General features: G+C 44.0%; 1 protein-coding gene and 1 pseudogene across 2 annotated transcripts; one reads left to right on the top strand and one right to left on the bottom strand.

Annotated features, from left to right (window-relative positions):
* Positions 1 to 78: 78 nt before the first annotated feature.
* LOC111837312 (B-cell lymphoma/leukemia 10 pseudogene) lies at positions 79 to 2,599 on the top strand (annotated as a pseudogene).
* il15 (interleukin 15) lies at positions 1,422 to 21,771 on the bottom strand. 2 transcript variants are annotated; one of them, XM_023799252.2, is made up of 6 exons: positions 21,443 to 21,771; positions 5,214 to 5,308; positions 4,698 to 4,800; positions 3,663 to 3,704; positions 2,947 to 3,087; positions 1,422 to 2,860 (listed from the first exon to the last, which is right to left on the bottom strand). In XM_023799252.2, the coding sequence occupies exons 1-6, from the start codon at positions 21,503 to 21,505 to the stop codon at positions 2,756 to 2,758; spliced, it is 549 nt and encodes a 182-aa protein (XP_023655020.1). In that variant the 5' UTR covers positions 21,506 to 21,771; the 3' UTR covers positions 1,422 to 2,755. The 2 variants fall into 2 exon arrangements, with proteins under 2 accessions (XP_023655020.1, XP_023655019.1); XM_023799251.2 differs by lacking the exon at positions 21,443 to 21,771 and adding an exon at positions 11,896 to 12,233.
* Between the last annotated feature and the right edge of the window lie 498 nt (positions 21,772 to 22,269).

Genomic DNA, 22,269 nt, shown 5'->3' with positions numbered 1-22,269 from the left:
AAAGTGCCACAGGAGGACAGATTTTTCTTTCCCTCTTTGTGTAAAAGTAGGAAGTGCCCTGCTTACTTCTGTAAATGATTTCTGCTTGATAACGGACCTGTTGGTCATATGACACTCGTCAACTGAAAAACTCGTTCGCTTAAAACCAGAGGGGATCCCGCTACTCAGTGGCTCTGACTCTACCCCAGCGCAGCAGCAACTGTGGAGGCAGGCATTCGGCCGTCGCCATGGATTCCTGGGACTTGACAGAAGAAGAGATGGCCGACATGAAGAAGGAGGTTATCGAACGCCTCAGGCCGTATCTGTGTGACAAGCTCATCGCCGACCGGCACCTGGATTACTTACGCTCCAAGAAGATCATCTCCAGGGAGGACGCGGAGGAAATCGCCTGCAGAGCAGGAAACAGGAGGAAGACTGGGAAAATGCTGGATTACGTGGCAGAGAATCCGAGGGGCCTGGATTCCCTGGTCGAGTCCATACGTAAGGTGAGAACCAAAGACTTTGTCATCCTGAAGATTACCAGCGAGGTGGAAGCGGTGAAAAGTGAGAGGAGGTGGGGAGCCGTGCTAGCAAAGGGATTTGGGCCCCCGTCTCCGTGCACCAAGGCTTCCAGAATGTTCTCCATGTGGTCCGACAGTAGTGCCAGCTTTGAGAATGAGAAGGATCCCCCGGGAACCCTGATGTCCAATTTGGACGCCTGGTCGGGTCCGTGCTGCCGGTCGTCCGGAACCCTGTCATCCAGCTCCCACCTCCCGAAACCTGGGGAACCCGGAGCCCCCGAGCTCCCTGAGCAGGGAAGCAGTGAAGCAGAGAGCCCTGGAGCCGGCCCTCTGGACGCTGGACACCTCCTGCAAAGCAGGGCTTCACTTTCTCGTTAAGCAAAATGGACCAATCACTCAGCGTTTAATTCCGGGGGTGCGGTAAATACCAAACTGTCACCCTGTTTGTTGATGTAAACCACTTCAGGTCCTAGAGGGCCAGAATCCAACACGGGTTGCAGATTTCCCTGCTCGAGCACATCTTAATCATCTAGTTTTCCTGGGTCAGTGGGTGTGTTTGAGCAGAGAAATCTGCCAGCTGTTTTGTATTCTGACCCTCCAGAATCAGAACTGGGTAACCTTGGCATGATCAAGTTTCATTCATAAGCGCTCGCTCAAAGCCCGGCTGTGCATTCCTGTCATTACGAGCAGAAGTCATACCACTTTGAGCTCTGCTACTGCTCCATACCGGCGATCCAGACTCCATTGCGGCATAAACCTGGAAATGGTGTACAAGGCCGTAAGGGAACGATCCCAAAAGACTGAAAGCAGCTCTTCACACCTGTTGAACTATATCCAGAAGTCAGCATGCACAATGAAAGGCTTCATATGTGTCCCTCTGTGGGGAAGGGTGCTTGGCATAGAGTGACAAATTAAACGAAGTGTACAGGATCATACTTTTTATTGTTATATATCAAAATCAATTTTTTTAATAAAAATATATATATATATATATTTCTAAAATGTATAAGGTACAGAGCCTGTGATACAAACGACTTTATTAGTAGCTTAAGTAACATGAAAAGGACAATTTATAATTCAGACACTTGCAAAGTGCACAAGAAAATGTTCAACTCGGTGGCTACATTATTAACTAATAATTAACACAGAGTCTGAATGTCCGAAGCGAGACCCTGAATGCAGTTCTGAACACATAAAGGGAAACTTCCTTCTTGGTTCAGTGTAAGGATGTATAATGAAGTGACCACTGAATGTATGTAGTCTAATTTATCCATAATATAGTTTTCACAATATGGCTACAGACATTCATAAAGACTGGATATTTGTTTACGAACGACACATGGTTATACTTTACAGACGTTTTTCATAAACATTTGTGTGAAGAAACATTGTTACATTATTATTCATTCAGGTCGACCGATTATATTTTTCACTTACAATCCTTGTGGCACGTTATTCAAATAACATGCACGTATACCAAAATCAGTTTTTCCAAAGTGCTTTAAAGCAGCAGTTGATCGTGAAATATTAAGAACTACCCTGAAATAGAAACTAGAATTGTAAACCTTGTGGATGTAGAAAACTCAAGGGGTGGATGATCCTTGGAGTGTACTTTATGAATTGTCCAGGTTTTATTTTTGTTTTTTTGGACGGTTTAATGCCTTCATAGTTTTGGAAATGCATGAAGGTGCCTTGAACATCACGTGGTGCATTCTTCCGATGATACTGATGCAGTGTAAAGGAAATCAAAGCCCTGACTGGGATTATTCAACAGCTGAAGGTCACAGATCAACACACTTGATTTATATTGCAGTTCTTCTCGCTCATGGAAGTTTTACTTACACAAAAATGTTCTCAGGGCAGAAGGAAAAATTAAAAACTAGAAGATGTGAGACAGACATCTGATTGGTTGGTCCTGCCTCTTCTAGTTGCTTGGACCCACCTTCTCTACAATCCGATCGATTATCTCTCTCTTCTGCCCTCAGAACGTTTTTGTGTAAGTTAAACTCCCGCAAGTAGTTTTCTCAGGAAACTGGTGATGCTGCTGTGACACTGCTTTGGGTCAGGTGCATAGGGGCTCTTCTTTACACAAAGTCCTACTCCGGCGCCCTCCCTCCTGCCCCCTGTAGGACAGGTTAAAAAAAAAAATTGCCAGAGGTTCACTTCCCAAGAATGCTCACCACCGCCTGCTCCGTAGGGAAATCCATGAGCATGTCCCACAAAAACCGCTGCGTTTACATCCATTCTGGTAGCTATCAGCTGTGGATTTGGTTTACTATCATTTTCAGAAAGTCTTGGAACGTCTCCAGGAACACCGTGGAATTGGTCATGTCATGCAATTCGCACAGCTTGCACCTGCTCTGGAAAAACAGATGGACACGGCGTGGTCAGTGCCTCTCCGGCCTCACTGCAGGCCCGTGGTAGGCCCCCACCCCGGCATGCTCACCTGGGGTAGCTGACGTAACAGTGTGTAATTCTTCCTCGACTCTATGTTTTGGTCTGTGTCAGGAACCTCCGTCTCGAACATCATGACCTCAATTTCCAGGAGGAAGCATTGCATTATCATTTCTCTGCATGATTTGAGTTCCTGTGGGGAAAAACCGGTGTGAGAATGTCCCTCCAGTCACCTTCACTACTAGTGGCTCACTTGTCCTTAGGCATTTCAAGCATTTTCCATTTTCCCAGTAGGTCAACAGGTTTGTTGGCTGGCAAAATTCATCATACGCTTGGGATATGCCTAAAGTGCTGATTTTTATCAGCATTCCAAGAGAAATGCATAGGCATCGGGCTTGTGCGAGTTTAACTTACACAAAAATATTCTGAGGGAAGCAGGAAAAATGATAGGGATAACCAATCAGATTGTAGAGTAGGCGGGACAAAGACATCTGATTGGTTGGTCCTGCCTCATTCAGTTGTTTGGACCGACCTCCTCTACAACATGGTTATCTCTCTGAACCAATCATTTTTCCTTCTGCCGTAAAAACATTTTTGTGTCCCAAGGGCTTCATCTGTCCCCACAATATTAAATGGTGAAATAATCTCCTACAACGCTTTGTTTCCCGGGGAAGACGAACAAGAGTGTGCATGTTTGGGAAAGGCAACAGCACCAGAAGCAACAGGAAATCTAGGAAATGCATTATGGGTAAAAACACAGCAACTTACCTCCTTGTCAATGTGTGGTGTGTACAGCATTGTGTTACACCCCTGATTGAAGGGAACAATAAATAAATGTTCAGTTTGGCTGCCAAAATGGGAACTTTAAGCTACTATGACAACAGAATGCCCACTTTGCGAAAGGCTCATGTTCACAGCCCTGTCCCGGATCAATATCCTATCAGCTAAGATTTACATTAAACGACCATGCAAGTTCCATAGCTATGTTAAAGCGTCAATAAAAATGAATAAGAATTTTGGCACCTGGCATATATAACCGGACTAAGAAATTTCTCACTCTGAAGTTACAGACTATGTATCCTAGCTGGATTATCTTGGACGAGGACTGACTACTTTAGAGACATTTTTCAACTTTGACATGCTTATCCTTGACACAGGTAAAGCTTGTGTTGAACGGGAATTAGTTTATTACATTGGGTATGCTGCGTAAACAGCAATACATTCCATTCAATCTTTCTGATGGAGATTGTAAACAGCCAGCTGGTAAATATAGTTCATAGTTTGTTAGTGGTTTAGTGGACAGTAAAACTATGAGATCCTGGTGCTTTTTCATGCTCCCTGCTAAGTTTGATGTTGCATCAAAAATTCAATATCATAATGTTTACACGTACTACCAAGGACGTTTCTCTTGACAATATAAATATTATGCAGTGTAACAGATCTACTATTTACTGTATGTCACATCCCATACATGGTTTATTAAGTTTATTATGTCCGATAAAGGTCAAAGGTCAGTTTTTCTATATTGTACTACTGTAATACTTCACTTTCTTTCTAAATCTAATTACTTTGCTACTCTCTATCTGTATATCCGTCTATGTGTCGATCTATAGTCTATCTATCTATGTGTCTTTCTATCGATCTGTGTCTGTCTCTATCTATCTGTGTCTGTCTCTATCTATGTATGTGTCTTTCTATCTATCTATGTGTCTGTCTGTCTGTCATTTTTCAATGTTTAAATTGTTGAAAAATCAAAGATGACCCACAGATCTCCCACAGGTCCACAATGGAAGGGATACCCACACGAAGCCGTTCTGTATAGTTTTTAATCCAACACTGGAGCTCAAGTACTTCTTGCTCTTGTATGTTGCTTGTAGCACCAACAGGTAACGATGTGCTCAAGCAGCTGATAAGGAAGGAGTTAAAAACCGTACATAAACTAAAAAGGTACATATGCTTATTTTACTGCACAATCATCTTTTAAACAGAGGTGGACATTTCAGGTCCAGAAAGTAAAAATCCAGACCAGGATTTTGTTTCAACCAACCAGTTGAGCATAAAGAGTCACAGACACAGAGTACTCAACTGTTTGGTTGGAACAAAATCTTGGTCTGGATTTTTACTTTCTGGACCTGAAATGTCCGCCTCTGCTTTTAAATATGGGTTTTGAGTACAGAGATACTAACATCTAACAACACGACTGCAACATGTGCCATACCGAATATTGTTCGTAGTTAGTCGTGAATGACTAGCATATTTCTTAGGGTTAAGACGAGTTACTTATAACTATGTAGATCTTGGAATACTGAGTTTGCCTACCTCAAAGCAAAAAAAGCAATCCAAACTTCAGAGTTTAACGGGCAGTCCGGGCAGTTGTGGGAACACCAGAAGATGCAAGCACGCCGCAGACTTCTCTGGAGAGAAAGCAAGAACAAGACATTAATGTACGTTAATGTACAATGTCCCGTGCCCACGCAGGACATAATGATGAAAGAAATGCTCTAATGACATGTAGGGCTGCAATGATTCATCGGGTAACTCGAATATCTCGACTGCAAAAAATCCTCAATGCAAATTCTTTAATCCACACGACTATGTACTGCTCAGTGATCACCGTGTTTATTACTGCCACACAGCATGCTTTACTATTATTATTATTATTATTATTATTATTACTACTATTAATAAATAATAATAATAAACATTTCAGCAACGAACAGGTTTCTCATTTGAACACATTTAACAAAGTTACAAACAAGATGCAACGAGATCCAGACAGGGGTATATGCACAGAATGGAGAAAGGAGGGAAATTATCCGTAACGGTAAGTTCAAGGCTGAATATGCATCCAGTGTCTTAGCAGCTTTTTTATTTTTTAATCCATGCAAGGTTTGGTAATAAAGTCCCATTTCCATGTTAAAGTCCTGGATCTTTGGTTCCTTCTTTGCCCGTTTACACTTATCAATAAAATATTTCCTATGTAAAATGAAATGGTTCGGTATACATCTCCTATTACATTCTATACCAGTCTTTCCATAAAAGAAACATCCTTCTTTTGCAGTAAAATTTTTTTTTTACCATAAAACATATTAAATAAACAACAGATTCCAATACAAAAGGTGGACATACATACAATCGTAAATAGGTGACAGACTCAGCGCTGCACTCTCAGAAAATACAATGTTCATTAACTCCAACTTTAAACGCACTGCACTGCATTATGTATAGCAGAGCGGTAGAAAAAACACAGTGGTGACACTCCCATAGGGGCCCACTGAAAAAAAGGCGGAGTCATTTCCGGCAAACTTCCGCGTCATGGGGACGGTGAATAGTTCCAAACATTGACGTTCACGGCACAGAATCACGTTCGTTTTCACTGCTTACCACGGTGTTAATAAAATAGCATAAAAAATATGTAATTCTTTAGCTGTCATTAAAGTACTAAATATAATTTTAGCATTAGTTATCAATGTTCATCATAAATAATAGTTATGACCAAAGGTAGCTTAGCAGCTATCGAGGCTAACGTTCCCATTTCACTGATGATTGTGTCAGTTACTACTGACGCAGGATAGCGTTATGTATCAAGCCGTTCTGGTTATCAGTGGGTTCATGATTATAGTTAGCTGCACTACTACCATGTTAATACACCTGATTAAAATATCATTTTACAGCTCTCCTTGGATCACATGGTATAGTGTAAATTTACTACTAAATTTATGGCAAAATAGCTTAAATTATTTTGTGGTAATTTGCGTTAAAGTGTCTGTAGCCTGTTTTTACTTGCGCCTTTTAAGTGCTGCGTTTTTAAACAGCTCTTGGACAAAAACAACATTATTTTGTCTATATCATGTTGAATTGGTTAGAATATCATTGAAATAAAATAAAAACTTCTATTTGTCCATATTGACCTATATATATTTTTTTTCACCTGTATTGCCCCCACCCCCACTCTTTGTCCCTAAAGTGCCAGGTGTAAATGGGACATTACATATATTGGTAGTTTTTACAGTGTTTGCTCAATTTGTGGATAAAGAATTACAATGGATTTTGATCACTGGACACTTTTGAGAGGTGGGTGCTTTCTATATAAGTAAAAAAAAAAAAAACAGTGGGCATACACTATATTGCCAAAAGTACTGGGACACCTGCCTTTGCGCACACGTGAACTTTAATGACATCCCATTCTTAATACATAGGCTTTAACATTGTGATGACACGTGATTGGGAAAATGTCATCGGGTGGGTGTTTAGCGGTTCAGAGGACTAGCGGTGCTTGATTTTGATTGCATGATCGGCACCTGGGGGAAGTTTTAAGGGGAGAGGACCTTGTTTTGTGAGGCAGAGACGTTGTTGGACGCTCAGTTCACAAGAAAGGAAGTTTGGGGCCATGTTGGACTGACTCTCGGATGGAATGACCGCAGAGGGACGTTCGGGAAGACCTTGTTTGCAGCGTATTGTTTTTTTTGTGTGCGTTTTTTTTTTTTGGTGGGCTTCGGGACGCCGATGCCCACAGATTGATCCACGGACACACGGGAGGGTCTTGGCGGCTGCTGGACAGAGGGTAGTTCGGTGATTGTTTTAATCCTGTTAAGTGAAGGGTGTGTGTTTGTGTGGGGATATTAGGGAAGGGTTTTTACTATGGTTTAGCGTGGAAAGTGGGTGGTTTATTGGGAATGTATGTCATCTAACTTTTAGCACTGCCTATAGTCTCCCCTACTTTGACTAATTGCATTTATTTCCCCTACTCCTCCTGGGGGGTGCTGCCTGGAGACCTCAATCTATCAAGACGTCCAGCACACCCTGCTACATGTGACGTCGCCACTAACCAATGACGTCCGTGCCACTGTCGCCTATGGCTTACTCTCTGGGGGCTTTGGGTGTGGATGCTGTAAAGCGCTTTGAGATGATGTAATGTTGTGATAATGCGCTATACAAAAATAAATTTGTTGTTCTTGTATTGAGCATTTAAGCCTAGTAACTGCTCCTTTTAGAGTGACTGTTTGCTGTGCTTTGTGTTACTGAATTGGGGTTATTCATTATGCATAATAATGAAGTGTTAAAGTCTAACCTATGCCGTCTTTGGATCTTTTGGGGGTGTGCAATACTGCGTAATGGTGGGTGGCGCTAGTTGCTGGCTTGGTGTTCCGTAGGTTAGACGCCGTAACCGTATTCCTGCCTGCATTCACCTAAACCTGGTATTTTATATGAACAGTATATTTTTGTAACGAATAAAGGAAAGTGTACTTGTTACTGTTTTCTGGGAACGACGACCGGACCGGTTAAAAAAAGGTGGTAGCAGCTTAAATGAGGATATTGCTGTTACAATACAGAGCTGGCCCACCCTTTGCAGCTATAACAGCTTCAACTCTTCTGAGAAGGCTGTCCAGAAGGTTTAGGGGTGTGTTTTCGAGAATTTTTGAGTATTCTTCCAGGAGAGCATTTGGGAGGTTGGGCACTGATGCTGGATGAGAAGGCCTGGCTCGCAGTCTCTGCCCAAATTCATCCATTTCGTGGCCGAGTTGCTGGTGTTCCCAATTCCTTCCACTTTGTTATAATACCATTAACAGTTGACTATGGAATATTTAGTTGCAAGGAAATTTCACAAACGGACTTATTGCACAAGTGGCATCACAGTACCACGCTTGAATTCACTGAGCTCCTGAGAGCGACCCATTCTTTCTCAGATGTTTGTAGAAGCAGTCTGCATGCCTAGGTGCTTGGTTTTACACACCTGTGGTCATGGAAGTGAATGGAACACCTGAATTCAATGATTTGGAGGGGTGTCCCAATACTTTTGGCAATATAGTGTATTTTGCCTGGCAGCCTTTATGAAACATTCTAGAATATTAGAATTTGCATGTTATTTCCATTGGAAAATGGTTCAAAATTGTTTGAAAGTTTATTTCTATGAATTTTTCAAAATAAAATTTCCCTTAAATTAATGAACTACGTTTCAGCTGCTCCATGCAAAAATAGTAACTTCCAGGTTGTAAAAAAAAGATGTAAAAAAAAAAAAACTTAAATTTGTTTAGGAACTGTTCTTAGATTTTGGGGAAGATGTATTCAATAAAAGTCTGCACTGTTGTGGTTATTTGTGGCTTGACTTGTAAATATAGCCTATATATGCTGGGTCACTAAAGATCCGAGGTATGTACGTCATAGTGCATCCCAAAAGTGCCATTAATCATTGGAATAATCAATAGAATGCTCAATTACTAAAATAATCGACAGCTGCAGCCCAAATGACATGTTGGCTGAACTTCCAGGCAGACAGACAGAAGGATAACTTGTCAGATTTAAGTATGCCTTGTCTAGGCTAAGGTGTAGGTGAAGGAAGATAGAGGTCCATTTAAACTGGGGTACTTTAGAGCTGACGAGCAAGACATCTGTCATACAGGCCCCTGGTTATGATACTATATAAACAAACCGCAATTAAAAATAAAACAAGCCACAAATCTTATACATGGGTCTTTCAGATACTTAAAAATACAAAGCATAAGAACAGGTATTTTTTTTTAGGTTTTTACACAAAATGTATTTAACTATAATTTTAGGAAAACTTCGATAATAATGCAAAATATATACACCAGGGGTGCCCAATACGTCAATCGCGATCTACTGGTCGATCGCAAAGGTAGTCTGGGTAGATCGTATGGCATAAAAAATAGAGGAAGCGTGACGCGTTCAACCGCGCCAGCTGCTGCAAAACTCCAGCAAGCGACGGAGTCGGCCAGTTAGCCACCAAATTATTTCTACTAAACTTAAGAAAGGGTATAAAAATGAACGGGGGAGCTGGACCAAGTAAGAAGCCAAAAACCTACCACTTCCATATGGAATGGGAGGAGGACTTTTTCCACAATGACACACTGTATTCGAGGTGCATTTGCCTCATGTCAGTCTATTGCCATTACGAAGAAGGGAAAGGTGGAGCGGCATTTTCGGACTGTTCATAAAAACCACGACATTAACTTCCCTCCGAAAAGCGATCTGAGAAAGAGAAAGGTGAAGGAACTAAAATCCCAGTTCAATTTAAAAATATTAATTTCCCTTTGGGATAAAGTAATAGTAATGATAACATAGTAATAATAAAGAATACTCAATATTTTTATACATAAATATATGTTTTGCATTTTTATAGTAGGTAGATCATTTTGACTTGGTCATTTATAAGGAACTCGCAAGTTGAAAAAGTGTGGGCACCCCTGGTGTAGACTGACCCAAGGGCCTAACTTTGGGTTGTATAAGGTGGTTGTTTTGGCCTACTGACTATAGTTGTGACGTTCGCGAACGAACCGATTCTTTTGAACGGCTCATAAACATGAACGATGGGAGCCGAGTCGCGGCTGGAGGGGAGCCGTTCTTTCTGTCGTTCTTTTTTTCCTATGCGTGTTTCACACAGATGCACACAAATTAGCTCCTCCGCGAGACAGAACAGTTATAGGGGGAGGGGCGCACCCAGCGCAGGGGTGCTACTGCCTAACAGCATGATGATAGTTGTGCACGCATCCTTCACTTCCACATTGTGTGGAAGTGTTTGTAGTAAAAGCTGTTTTGCACAGAAATTCATTGCAGCCGGCTTTGTTTTTGATGTTTATTTGTGAGTAGGTATTGTATGAATAACATAAGTCAACGTAGCTTTACACATACACACACTTTGTACTAAAGGTAAATCCAAAATAGTGATGTCACTGTCTAAGCAGAGGGATGTTGTGCAACCATATGGAATATAGTACACACATGACAAATGAGGTAATAATCAATATTTCAGAATAATTTAAACTCAGATATTGGTGTGTGATATCTGAGTTTTAATTATTTGACTACAAATCTCACCTCATCATTCCTCCCAGTGATTATTTCCAGGATAAACTGAGATGCCCCCAAGCTGGCTTCTTAAAACTGACTAAATATTTAAAAAGAGCCAAAAGAGCCGTTCTTTTGAACGGCTCTTTGAAAGGAACGGATCGCCAAGATCCGGATCCCCTCAAAGAGCCATAAATCCCATCACTACTACTGACTGAGTTTTTGGGCGGTGGGGGTAAACGGGTCCAGGGGGTAGTACTAGCTGATTTTGCTTATTGCTCCTCCTCCCCCCAGTCCCCGCCCATAATTTAAGCCCGTGGCCCTACCCATTGTTTATGACGTCCTCTGGGGAGCCAAAATGAAAGCTTTTACGTCTTCTGCCTTCTGAACGTCCAATATTTGGTCCTGCACTTGTCTTACACGTCCACAGACGTCCGAAAACATCTCAAATACTGAACTGATAATGTCTACGTCCAAGAGGGCTCGCAGTCGGACGCTTAAATGCAGAACACGATCTCCACGTCGTGCACGCAAACAGATACGGTCCTGGGCCGACCGACTGAAACAGACATAATATACACATCTGGCAAACGTTTCATGTTTGCTGGGTAACGATTTTGTAATGCCATGCATTCGGTTACAGTGTAAACGATTATATGCTAAATGCGCGTTAAATACATCAGCACTAAAAGTGAAAATTCAATGCATTAAACGACAGTTTTCAGAAAACTTAAGACGTAATAAAATTCAACCTTCTCCGGCTGCAGTTGTAAGTTTTCTCATTCTCCCCGACAAAAAAAGTCAGGGATATATAAATTGCGGCATATAGATCACCTCAAAAAAAAAAAAACGAAAACAACACCGGCCGCCGCCCTGAAACATGCACACTGACAAAATTACCGGTTTTAAAACTCCACATGTTTATATCACGGAGATAAGGATCTTTACATAATTTTTGCTGTTCTGTCATAGTAAAACAATAATTATGATGTGACTAATTCCCATGTCAAAACAGATCGTCAGCAATTAATTATAGCCTAAATAAGTAAATAAGCAAGCGAAATGAAATTAAAAGCAATCGCTTCATGTTAACTTACCTCGCAGGCACGGCTACGTTACAACAATTTCGGGCAAGCACTTTACACACGCATAGCCACACAGACTACTGTCAAACAGAATTGCGCGAATTACTTACTCTTATTCTGTAATCCTTGGGCTGAAAGCAAAGCCTTATGTACATTACAGACAGTGTTAGCAGAAGAGCGCTCATCCGCGCGGCTTTTCTCACTCCAAAACTGAGAAAGTGGGCCGGAGGACGATGTCACATTGTCCTAGCATACCTCCGGTAGATACTCCGATACTCCGTCTTGCGCCAAAATAAAGCCAACTCCACAGTCGAGTTGTGTTATTATAAATAACTGGTTGGCAGCACTTGAAATGGCGTTCAGTCCTGCATGCCCAGCACCCTCTGTCGTCGATTTATAGCAGAGAGGACGCTTTCGAAAGCGTCTCTGACAACGCGTCTCTTTCCATGCGGCTCAGCATAGTCGTGCTTTTATATATATAGCCTATATATATATATATATATATATATATATATATATATATATATATATATATATATACACACACACACACATACACACGGTCACCTCTCTGACTTTAACTGTCAAGCCATAACCCATCGCTCTTCACCCGTTATTTCTCGCGCCTTTCCTCTCTCACAATCCATACTTTTTTATCGTTAATAAATACATGCAAGGCATTGAAAATTTACACCCAAATCAAGAATCTCATTTGGCGAATTTAATTAATTTAGGCTACACCTTGTTACCACTGACTGAAGAAACACTTTCACTGTTTGTAATTAAATATTTTCAATAAACTTTGACTTTAAAAAGATATTGAGAGTTCATCCATAAATTTTCTTACTCATCCTGTTCAGAGGAAGAGCCCTATAACTTAGAAATGAAAAACAATGACTAACATGCCAATTAATCTGTCAAGCATGCTGTTTTTTTAACAGGTACATCTAAAAACAGCACTGTAAAGAAAAAGTTGACAATCTAAAATTTTTTAAGTTTTTTAAGTTTTAAGTTTTGAAGAAAGCCACCTACTGTTGTGACAACTAATTATTTTTTATTCAGGTAATCTATCTTTCATATCTAGAAAAGCTTCTAATTTTTAGTTTCACATGCTAAGAATTACAAAACAGCAAAAGTTGTTTGTAAACTTATTCTCTTTTGTTCATATGATTTATCTTTCATATGCATAAAAACTCGCTTAAACATGCTAGGAATTCAAAACCGCAAAATATGTGCCAACTAATTATTATAAATGAAGATATCAAATCAGTTCAATTAGCATGTTTATTTAAAACATGTCAGTAATAGATACCAGTGGACACCTTTCGAGGTTCCCTGTGGGGAATGACAGCAAGCTTGACTGCGAAGGGCAGCGACCTGTTGTGGTGCTCAGGGAGCTGGGGGTCACAGGCCTTGCTCAAGGGCCCCCACATGTGCTGATACTGGGCTGGAACTGGTGACATTTAGTCCATGTGCAGAGAGGCTTAGCTCAAAAAGCCACATGCTCAGCTGTATGGAATGTAAGCTGAATAAGGTGCTAACGCAAAAACACTGTTTACAGTTTTATAACTGTTCAGAGTTTTTGCAGCATCTTAGTCCCAAGGGGGCAGTATGTAGCTCAGTGGGCTAAACCTCTGTGCCTCTGACCCAAAGACTGCCAGTTCAGGCCCAGCCCATCATACCTTTGGGCTCTGTGTCTGTACGCCTGGGCACTGCAATGGGTGAAGCCTTAGCATGCTAAACTCAAATCTTGAGGTCTTTACACATATGAAAGATAAATCTTAAGAAAAGACAAAAGGTTGGAACAACTTTTGTTGTTCGGAATTCTTAGTATGTACAACTAAAAAAAATGAAGGTTTTATGCATATGAAAGATAAATTAAACGGAAGATAATTACCTGGCATAACAATAGGTGATTTTCTTGGAAGTATGAGTTGCCCTCAAACAGTGCAGGAAGTTGCATTGGAATTTTAAGTTGTCTTGAGTTTTTCTTTTTTACAGTGTGGCATCATCACATAAAATGGGGCAGAATCCAGTAGTTTCTAAATAAAATTCCGCATGAAACATAGCAGGTTCTCGTAAAGCCTAGACCTCTCTTCAGCCAACTGCTACATAGTCAGGAAAATGGTAAGAAATGCTAGTTAGCTAGTTGAGCATTCCTGTCATCACTATCACCACCAGGCACTGACCAATCACAGCGCGGAGGAGGGGGGGGGGGGGGGGCTGGCAACAGGGCCAGATTTACTGAGGACCCATCCCCCTCCCCCAACGCACTCCTCAGGTCAGGAAATTTTATCCAAGCCTCCCTCTGCCGGCCCATCAGCGTGAGACCTCTGCATCATCATCATCATCATCATCATCATCATCATCATCATCATCATTTTCAGCTCTGTTCTCATGGAACCCATCCCTGTTATTGTCCCTAGACCTACACTCTGTGGTTGTAACACCGTTCCTCATTTGCACCTTTATTACATTCATGGCACTTTATCTTGTGTTTGCACCAAGTGTTTGTGTCTGTATGGGCGTGGTGATTTTCTCCCGTTTAAACACTGCAGGTGTGTCCATCACAAAAGCAGACCCAAAGGCAGAGGGCCTTATGTTACCATAAACGTAAAAGAAACATGTTGTACCTTCACAGATCTGCAACGGATCATCTGTTAGACCTTAAGTTACGGCACACACAAGACGGCGGTGTAAGGACAGAACTGTAATTTGTATGAAAACAATTCGTTTTGTGGGAAAGCCACAGGGTGGAATAGGGATTAACATCTCTGGGACTTGGGTCTGAATGTCCACCCTGGCTCCGTGTATATTTGCATGTTCTCCCAATGTCATTGTGGGGTTTGCTCTGGGTCTTAAGCACACTAAGGTGAATTGGGAGTTGCCAGATTGTGTGTGTGTGTGAGAGAGAGAGAGAATGATGGCCTGCGATAGGTTGGCTCCTGATCCTAGGTTTTCCCTGCCTTATGCCCACAGATTCCAAGATATGCTCCAGTCCCCCAGGACTGTGCATAGGACAAGCAGGTGTGGAGCTATTTTAAAATACTTTTAATACTTCCACATTTATGATAAATAGATTTTTTTTCTTCTAGAAAATCAAAATTCTATAAAATGTCGCTGTGATCCCTTTCATGACTCGCTACCTTATGGTGGTGGAGGGGTTTGTGTGCCTACATGATCCAAGGAGCCATCTGGTTGGGGGCACCTGCCCCTGGGCAGGTCTCCTAAGGCACATTGGTCCTAGGTGAGCGGCCAGATTAAGTGCCGTTTATGTTGACCGTTATGAAGAATAAACCCAAGGAGTATGTCACCCCACCCGGAATGGGGAGACCCTCACCCTGGAGCCATGGCTGGGGTGGGAGCTCGAGGGTGAGTGCCTGGTGGCCAGGCCTCCACTTATGGGGCCCGGCCAGGCGAAGCCCGAAGGGATAACATGGGTTTGCCCACCACCTGCAGGGGGAGCCGTGTGGGTCAGGTCGATTGGGTGAATGTCGAAGGCAGGGGCCTCGACAAGACCGATCGTGGGCAACCAAAACTGGCTCCAACCAAAACGTAACCTCTTTGATGGGAAAGGAACCAGAGTTGGTGCAGGAGGTAGAGAGGAGAGAGACACCCGCTCCCGCTGAATTTCTGACCATTACCGCCTGCTCCCACTTGTCTGTCTCTGTCACTCCTGCTTCTCCTGGAAGCTGCGTCCAGCGGAATGTAATTACGATATTGGGAACTATAAGTTGTTGACCATCAAGGAAGCCCTGGAGGAATACCACCACTGGCTAGAGAGGACCGTCCACCCATTCCAGGTCCTGACCGACCATCGTACTCGAGAATACCTGGGGATGGCCAAAAGCCTCAATCCTCGACAAGACAGGCCCTTTTCTTTACTCGGTTGGATTTTAGAGTATCTTATATCCGAGGGAGCATGCTAAGGCCTCGCCAATTTGACCCCAAGAAGCCATCCTGATCCTGCAATCCTCTTGTTTCCATGCCACCCTACATGCCCTCAGCCCTGGTCAACCGCTACCCGCCAACTGCCCGCCGAACAGGCAGTTTGTGCCGGCACCACAACGGCAGGGCGTTACACAATGGGTGCAGACCTCCCTCGGCTCCAGACATCCTGGGGTGACCACACCCACTTGCCTTGTGGCACGGCATTACTGGCGGCTGAATTGGAGGGAGGAGGTGGACCTTCCGCGGTCCCAGGGACATACAGTAATCCTGACCACTATAGCCTGATTCTCTGGGATTTGCAGACTGACTCCCCTATCTAAAGTGCCTGAGTTCCTGAGGAGACCGGGGGCCATAGTTCACTGCATGGGTCTTCCATGCCTTCTATGCACAGCTCAACGTCTTTCTCAACCTCTCATCCAGCTATCTCCTGCAGTGTCGAAGACCCTCCGGCGGCTGTGCGCCAATCGACCGACGCAGTCGGCCCGCTACCTACCCCGGGTAGAGTATGCTAGGAACTCTCAACCCTAGCCAGATACCAGTCTCCCCCCCTTTCAGTACCTCCTGGGGTATCAGCCTCCACTGCTCCGTTGGGACCCTCAGCCCTGTGGGGTCCCCGCAGTAGATGACTGGTTCCAGAGCTGCCGAAGAGTCTGGCGCCACTTACTGGAAGCCAGGCCACATCGACGGAAGCATCAGGCAGACCAGCGTCGACGTCCAGGTCCTACACTGCGGCTGGGTCAGCAGGTCTGGCACTACACTCCGACTCCCAGGGTGCCGTAAGTTGGCGCCTCACTACATTGGTCCTGTCAGGCCCCCCCCCCCCCCATAAGCTTGCCAGCTGATCAGCGGAGATCGGATGCACCTGGAGATGACCACTAACAAGAGTTGCCACATGCCACTCCAGTGCGAGGTATTGTTGATTCCATGCGACGTACTGAGCGATTCTTCTTTGCCCTCCGTGCAGCCCTGACCCAGTCTACCTGTGGTTCTCCTGTCCCTGTGTGTACCGCGGCCACGATCTAGCTCGCCAGTTCTGTTTCTGTGTGCCCTCCGCTTAGGAAACCCTTCGCGATTTCAGCACTTTGTGCCTCCTCCAGAGTCCTGCGGCGTGGCAGACATGCATGGAGGCACTGCCCACGAATGACTAGATTTATGTTGCCACCTGCACTCCTCATTATTGAGTGGGCACAGTATTTGAATGGAAGTCATAAATTAAGGAAACGGTGTTTTCATTCGTTATTTTGGGGCAGCCAAAACAGAAACGACCCTGCCCAATCGGACAATTCATATTCACTAAACAAACAAAGACAATAACAAGTGATGATGACGGTGCACCAACTACAGCAAGTCCGCCACCATTACCCCATGTGGGTAATGAGCTCCACAGAGGTTCTCTGATTAGGCTACTAAACTTCTTGTGTGATTCTTACATTGCTGTTATTGTGCCTTTATGAAATGGAACTAACAGTATTAACTGCCTGCAGCAGTAATAGTAGAATGTTTTTCAAAGTAGCTGTGTTATTGAACGTGCTGCTGCACATCTGCCATATAATACCCCGATAATAAGCCTTAGCATGATTTATATAAGCCCTACTCCAAAAATAATCCCTAGTTACCATCCCTTGGATTGTACGGTAACTAGAATGAGATGTGATTATATGTAACATTATTTATTTATTTAATATTTGAATAGTTGTATACACAGTGGATTTTTGTTCATGAATAAATGTACCTTTGTTTACATGGAAAAAAACAGTTAGATGACATGATGTCTGTGTTTGAATAAATGTGGATTTTCGTTCATGAATACCAGTAAATGTACTGTGGTTTGTAGTACATCCAGTGAAAATAAGCCCTAATGCGTATTTTGGAGCAAAAATGAATGTAAGACCCTGTCTTATTTTCGGGGAAACTCAGTATGTAACTGAGAAAGTTATGCTGCACACTGGAAAAAGGCTCCACAAAAGCTACTGTGTAATTGGATGCAGGAATGTACCCCAGCACACCTACATAAAATGCCTTGGGGCGATTCGGTTAAGAAGGGCAGGCTGTAACATCAAATTCAGTTGAACTGAATATGACAACCCAGTGCACCATGCTTAGAAGCTTTCCGGTCCAATCCAGTCTGTCTGATTTTATAGCTTCTTGTAAGGTGACTTTGCCTTGTTTCCCCTAACAAATATCAATCCCTGTTCCACAGTGTCACATAGGTCACTGTTGAATCCAGTGGGATAAGAAACCATTTCATGCTGCCCAGAAGAAGTAACCTGCATACAACACAAGGCTGTGTTTAGATAGTTATGTTGACCTTTTGGCTTAGTAACCACATTCAGCAAATCATTTTCAGTATCCTCCGCAATGCTTTCGGGGACTCGTCCGCAATCCGGCCCTTTTGCTTCAAGAAGTTTAAGATTTCACCGTGATGACTGGCCAGTAAAAGCCCGGCACTCAGCTACGATTGGCTCCCAGTAGCCTCCCCAGCCCCCGCTCCAGTACTCCATAAACAAGGTCTGCATGTTCAACCCTTGTGCTCTCGTTGGCCTCTTCAATCCGGACTTCTCAGGGAACAGTAGGCTCCAGCATTTCCGCTTGCTTTGTGGATTCTGATGATAACGCCACATCTGTGCGGAGCAGTGTGGGTACGATGTTTCTTTTTTTGGTTATTGAACTGCGGTGCTGAACTGCTGCAGCGCGGTCCTGCAGGTCTGTCCACGCCGCCCGCGTTGCTACTGCGAGCCCTATCGTTCTACATTGAGTTTGTTGTGGTTCTTTCCTTCCCTGACAATCAGGAGCCGCTCGAGTAGATCTTCAGATTCACTCTTTATTGTAACTGAGACTGGACCAAGGCTGGACATCCTGCAGGAGTGTGTCCCATTGTGAATTACACTGATTGTTATACTCTTTTCATAAATTTTTTCAGATATATTTGTCACAGGGGTTTTCTAAGCATCATTTTTCTGGATCATTCGCTATTATTTTGCCCCCCTTTCCAGGGCTCAGATATTCCCCGAACCTGTGTGATAAGGCTGGCAATTATTTATTTTTTTATGTAGTCGCTTTGAAAAACGTGACGGGGGCAATATTGTTACTTTGTATAGTTTTGCCGAAGACCGCAGAACTACAAAGGGAAAGCAAAACCTTCCAGGTTTCACTGACAAAAAGTAACAGGTCTCAGGTGGTCCTGAGGTGCTTAGCTAACAGAACAGAATATTCTGGGCCTACAAAATAGTGAGAAGCTGCACTGATTAAGTACATATTCATTCATAAAAGGCTAACATAAAATAGCTAACAGATGCAGAAACTTCTAAGTCAACACAAGGTGCTAATTCATACTTGTTTTTCATCACATTGTGCACAGCAGTAATTAGTCTGCATTCTCTGAAGGTTACAATGTCAGTCTCTACACTGTTTACATCAGCTTCTTATAGAGTCCTAATGGTTACATTCTCTATGCGTTATGAAGTGCTAAATAATATTCCAAATATTTCCCCCCTTTGAGACTCACATGAGTCCCACACAGAATCCGGTCCATTCAGCCTAGGAAGGAGGGCAAAAACCCTGAGCTTTAGGGAAATTGCACCCCCGACCCAACAAAAGCGTGGCCCCCCTTTGAGGTCCATGGCTGGCATGGCTCACAAACTACCAATTAAAGCTCAGATCCAGACATTCATCAGTAAGTAGTGAGGAGGACTGCCCTATAATAAACCCTGCAAGATATATTGCATACACTCTATCTACATAATCTACCAAGACTACATCACCTAATGCAATCTCAATGTCTATGTAAATGTATATATTTCTCACACAAGGATAACTGAGAGGTTATCTGATAATGCTGCAGTCCAGTGTCCATAACATACGCTTCTTCAGACTTCTGATCGTTCCAGCCATCATAGTAGGCAGCCTCGACATAGCGGCTATTGTTGCACGTCAGACAACACTAGGGGGCGCAGTAAAGGAGCTACACAGCGAAAGATTAGTAACAGAGCAAGAATAATCACAGCTAATAATAAAATGCCTTCATAATGACTTGCTGCCAAGCTCCCCACATAAGACACCACCAGTCAAACATTCCTGCATGTTGACCTGCGTCTCTTGCCATCTCGTCCTGTAACACTGGTCTGCCTTCTTTTGCCGTCTTGCTTTCCCCTTAAACTGCTTGAAAATAGCTTTGCATATTTGAGTTAGACAGCCCATGTACAACTTCAATTCATGATCCTTGTTTTTTTTTCCCGTAGCAGCTCCCCCCTTGCACAATGGTCAAGATGTCAACCCCCAACAAAGGTGCAACCCAAAGTCCCTCATTGTTGCCATCACGCCCCTTGTATGCAGCCTGCTCTTTTCATTATTGCAGCTTAGCTTTGGGTGCCTCACGCCACCCCCCCTTTCGCTAAGAGCTTCAGCAACGGCAGCTTCAGTGTCTGTGTATATAACTGTGTGTCAGCATGCAGCAGATCACCCACATACCGTACCGCTGTGCTTTTTAAATTCAATCCATCCAAATCTGCCCTAAGCAAGTCTTCAAATCCCTGCGGAATCCTCGGTGTAGATACGCCGCTGACCCCTACAGGTGAACGCAGTCAAAAAACTGTAACCGCTCTGCTGGGGACACATTTAAAAATGTCAACAACAAATCCACGACTGTGAACCACTCTGCACTGGGCGGCACAATTGCTATCAGGGTGTGAGGACTGGGATCCTCCGCTGATTGATTCTCCACTACCGCTGCACGCAAATCATAAACTAACCTCCACATTTTGCCTCCTGCCTTTGGAACGGGCAGGAGGGAGGGAGGTGTTGCAGATATTGGTGATAAACACCAGCACCCCCCCCCCCCCCACCTGCAGTAACCCTTCTTTTATCTAGGTTATCTGTTTTCACTAGACCGACATCCGTATCACGGGAGGTCCATACCCCTCTAGCGCTTCTCCTACCACCATTCCTCTGCACTTTCTTTCCCTTCACACTCCACTCCTATCCTGTCCTCAGCCACACACCTCTGTAATCTCCTACACTCTCTGCACTCCACTGACTCTCACCAACTCTCCTTCGGCAGCAGCCTGCCCTCCATCACACTGCGTCGGTGCCCAGCCTGTCTACTTTGCTTGCCCCATCATTCCTTCAAGATCCAGCGTGGGCTGATTATAATGATTATGTCCATTCTCCCACTATTCCCGTCCTCCGTATCTGATTGGCTACTCCCTCAGGGCCTAATATTATCTTGTGCGTCATGTGCATCCTATCTTTCTCTAGGCCAGGCAGCGAATCTATCCGCCGATCCCACTCTTCCTGCACTCCAGGATCACCGAAATCTCCCCATCGCAACAAGCAACTATATTTGTCCTGTTTCCGATTTAGCCCATTGCAATATTGCTCCTGTATAAATGGTCCCCACTGTTCTAGGATTTCCCAGACCTTTCCAGTAACATCTTCTACCCTGTGTAAGCTATACTGCCCCCTACTGGACAACAAATTTTGTCGCAGAAGACTGTACTGTCCGCTGAGCACCTTCACGCCCCTCTCTGTACATTTAATGTCCATCTACACATGACAAAGCATGTCTGCCTAACAAATTCACTGGGGTATGTTCTGATATCAGTGTGGGCATATTTACACCTTTATCTCCTACTTGAACCTCCACTAAATAAGATTTTGGAACATGCAGGTTTGACAGTTGTGTCCGGGCTGATTACAGCTCCAACTTACCAGCTGGAGTGGCATGTTCCCCAGTCTTCCCTGAGACTGGGATCCTCTCATTTTTGGGTACATGGGCGCCCTCTGAGGATGCCCCCATCCATTGTATCTACCCACTTTGTTCCAATCAGTATCCTGGGGGGCTCCAGTGACAAGAGACTGTTGGTTGTCCACAGGCTGCTCCCAGGGCCCTGGGTCTGGATAGACCGCTGGTGCCTGGACCTTTTCCTTTTCGGCGGTCAGCTTCCTCCAGCTGCATCTCGCTCAGTCTCTTTCTCAGCTCCCTCTCTCGCTCTCTAGCAGAGTCCTCCTTTCTGTACAAGTCAATAGCGTGGATCTGCTGCTCCTCAGGCATAGTAATCCCCCCCCCCCCCACTTGCCTTAGCATGTTTCTCACTGGCTTAGGGAGCGCGTCCTGCAGTGCCCCCCACTACAGACCTCTGAACGCCGGATTCCGCAGGTCCTGCTCTGTCTCAGTGTCTTGACTGTATGTCTGCCGCACTCAATCGTGGAGGAAACATTAATCGCAGCTGTTGCCAGAGTTTGGCACGATAACCATCAAACTGGCATGCATGATTTACAGGAACGACCTCCATGTCCCCTATCGCCAGGAGCCAACCCATAATTTCCTGCTCAAATGATTTTATCTGCTTTCCAGCCCAGTCTGAGAAGCAGGCCCTCCAGATCCTGTCCTGCCTGTGGCGCCCACTGTGTCTGTGCTCCTTTCACCATCAGGGGGCGCATCAGAGGGTCTCTATCGGGGGGGGGGGCTCACTGCCCTCCTGCTTCTCACTGTTCTATGCTCTGCTTTATCCTCCTCTACTCCTTCCTCACTCTCA

Source organism: Paramormyrops kingsleyae, chromosome 25 (assembly GCF_048594095.1).
Source record: "Paramormyrops kingsleyae isolate MSU_618 chromosome 25, PKINGS_0.4, whole genome shotgun sequence".
Classification (NCBI taxonomy): Eukaryota; Metazoa; Chordata; class Actinopteri; order Osteoglossiformes; family Mormyridae; genus Paramormyrops; species Paramormyrops kingsleyae.
Note: the sequence above shows the minus strand (reverse complement) of the source record. Positions and strands in the feature narration are given on the sequence as shown.

Excerpts from the sequence above, each read along its gene's own strand:
- il15 (XM_023799251.2), bottom strand. The coding sequence starts at position 11,970 with ATGAGCGCTCTTCTGCTAACACTGTCTGTAATGTACATAAGGCTTTGC. Across the intron at positions 4,801-5,213 it reads ATTGCTTTTTTTGCTTTGAG|CTGCTTGAGCACATCGTTAC; the intron begins GTAGGCAAACTC and ends CTTCCTTATCAG. Across the intron at positions 2,861-2,946 it reads TGTTACGTCAGCTACCCCAG|AGCAGGTGCAAGCTGTGCGA; the intron begins GTGAGCATGCCG and ends CTGTTTTTCCAG.